The following is a 1,994-nucleotide window of genomic DNA, read 5'->3' as shown; positions in this document are numbered from 1 at the left end:
TAGCACCACGTAAACAACTAGCAGAACCTTGATTGTGATGTTGCTCCTTTAGAAACTGAGAGACTGTCCCCAGAGGAGGAGCCCTGATGAATCCAGTGACCTCTGGGGGACGAACCCTTTAGTTGTTTTGCTCTGAACAAGCAGACAGCCAATCATCAGTGGCTCCTGTTTGTCTTGACTGACAGACAAATGCTGTGTGATGGGGAAAAAGCATCATGAAAGAAATCTGCAGCTAAAATTATATAAATATTCCCATGATGCTTAGCTGCAGCAGGTGTAACGGTTACCATGATCACCATCTGTAGTGTTAGCATGTGATCATTTAACAATATAACAAATGTTCAGTTAATGTTTGATTTAATTAATTTGAGTCACAAACGAGCTTAAATGATTTGATTTGACATTTATCCTGATAATTATCGATATCCAATGATCAGACACTCGTCGTGATAACATTTTTGGCTGTATCGCCCGGACTAAAATTTAATTATTTAGTTATTTGTGATATAGTTGTGAGTTATTTTTCTTGCAATAGCGGGATAATTATTTAATATTTTTTGAAGTGAATATACAATATAAATGTATACAGTAGAATATATTTATCCTGTTACCTATAAAATAATAGATTGTTTTGCCGACATAAGCCTGTTATCTCAAAAGACTAAACGTCTACGGCCATGCTAGCAGCTCTGTGAGCCTGTACTGTGCACTTTAAGCTAAATGCTAGCGTCCTCTCCTGCTGCTGTCTCACCCTCCTCCCTGCGTCCTCTCCTGCTGCTGTCTCATCCTCCTCCCTGCGTCCTCTCGTGCTGCTGTCTCACCCTCCTCCCTGCGTCCTCTCCTGCTGCTGTCTCACCCTCCTCCCTGCGTCCTGCTGCTGTCTCACCCTCCTCCCTGCTTCTTGTCTCTCAGCCTAACAGACCTCCAGCGAAACTGAACTTGCTCACCTGCCAGGTGAAGAAGAATCCAGACGATAAGAGCTTCGACCTGTTCTCACGTAAGCTGCAGATCTACGTGTCCTTCACACATTGTGTCGTCCTCTCGTCTAAAACGCATCTCATGTCTCTCGTTTCCCGCCTTCAGACGACAGGACGTACCACTTCCAGGCTGAGGACGAAGCCGAGTGTCAGATGTAAGTATCAGAAAGCCCGGCCCCCAGGTGTCCCCAGGTGTCCCCTGGTGTCCCCTGGTGTCCCCAGGTGTCCCCTGGTGTCCCCCTGACCTCTGACCTGATGTTGTGTTGTCTGTGCAGCTGGGTGTCGGTGCTGCAGAACAGCAAAGAGGAGGCGCTGAACAAAGCCTTCAAAGGCGACCAGAACGAAGGCGAGAACAACATCGTGCAGGAGCTGACCAAAGCCATCGTGGCCGAGGTCAAGAGGATGAGCGGCAACGACCTCTGCTGCGACTGTGGGGCCCCGGGTCAGTACTACTACTACTACTACTAGTACTACTACTACTACTGTTATTATTACTGCTGCTGTGACTGTGGGGCCCCGGGTCAGTACTACTAGTACTACTGCACAGTACTACTACTACTACTGTTATTGTAACCGCTAAGCTTAAAACAGCCGAGGGTTATGCAGAGGGTTAAAGTGGGCTATAGTTGACGCGCTTACCGTGGTCGCTTTGGCTTGATTGAGCAATGATACAACAAAGCTTAAAGTTATCTTTTCTTCTCTGTTGTGAGACATGTTTATTGGATTTACACAAGGATTTCCTTTTCCATAACAGAACAATCTTCCATCTTCACCAACAGTCACTTAACATGCATTCAACCACAGCCTCCGTCGCCTGGCGTGGCGTGGCGGTCAAAAACTAGTTTGCCCTTTTCCCTCTAGCAACACCTGTCCTTGATTACAGCTAGCCTAAGTAGATAAGCCCCAATCACTATGCCATAACCCTAGTGCCACCTAATGGCCAAACCTGGACATAAACATTGAAATGGCTCCTACAACACCGGCCCCCAATTGGAATGGTTAACAAACATTACAATT

At 46.4% G+C, this 1,994-nt stretch overlaps 1 protein-coding gene across 1 annotated transcript in view; it reads left to right on the top strand.

Annotated features, from left to right (window-relative positions):
- The window catches only part of asap2b (ArfGAP with SH3 domain, ankyrin repeat and PH domain 2b), a 44,301-nt gene that overhangs the window by 21,657 nt on the left and 20,650 nt on the right, over positions 1 to 1,994 (top strand). Inside the window, exons 14-15 of the mRNA XM_046059911.1 lie at positions 1,084 to 1,132; positions 1,253 to 1,419. Coding sequence (XP_045915867.1) covers positions 1,084 to 1,132; positions 1,253 to 1,419 — 216 coding nt within the window. The remainder of the gene's footprint in view (positions 1 to 1,083; positions 1,133 to 1,252; positions 1,420 to 1,994) is intronic.

Source organism: Micropterus dolomieu, linkage group LG10 (genome assembly GCF_021292245.1).
Source record: "Micropterus dolomieu isolate WLL.071019.BEF.003 ecotype Adirondacks linkage group LG10, ASM2129224v1, whole genome shotgun sequence".
NCBI lineage: Eukaryota > Metazoa > Chordata > Actinopteri > Centrarchiformes > Centrarchidae > Micropterus > Micropterus dolomieu.
The sequence above is the reverse complement of the archived record's forward strand: the minus strand, read 5'-3'. Positions and strand labels throughout refer to the sequence as shown.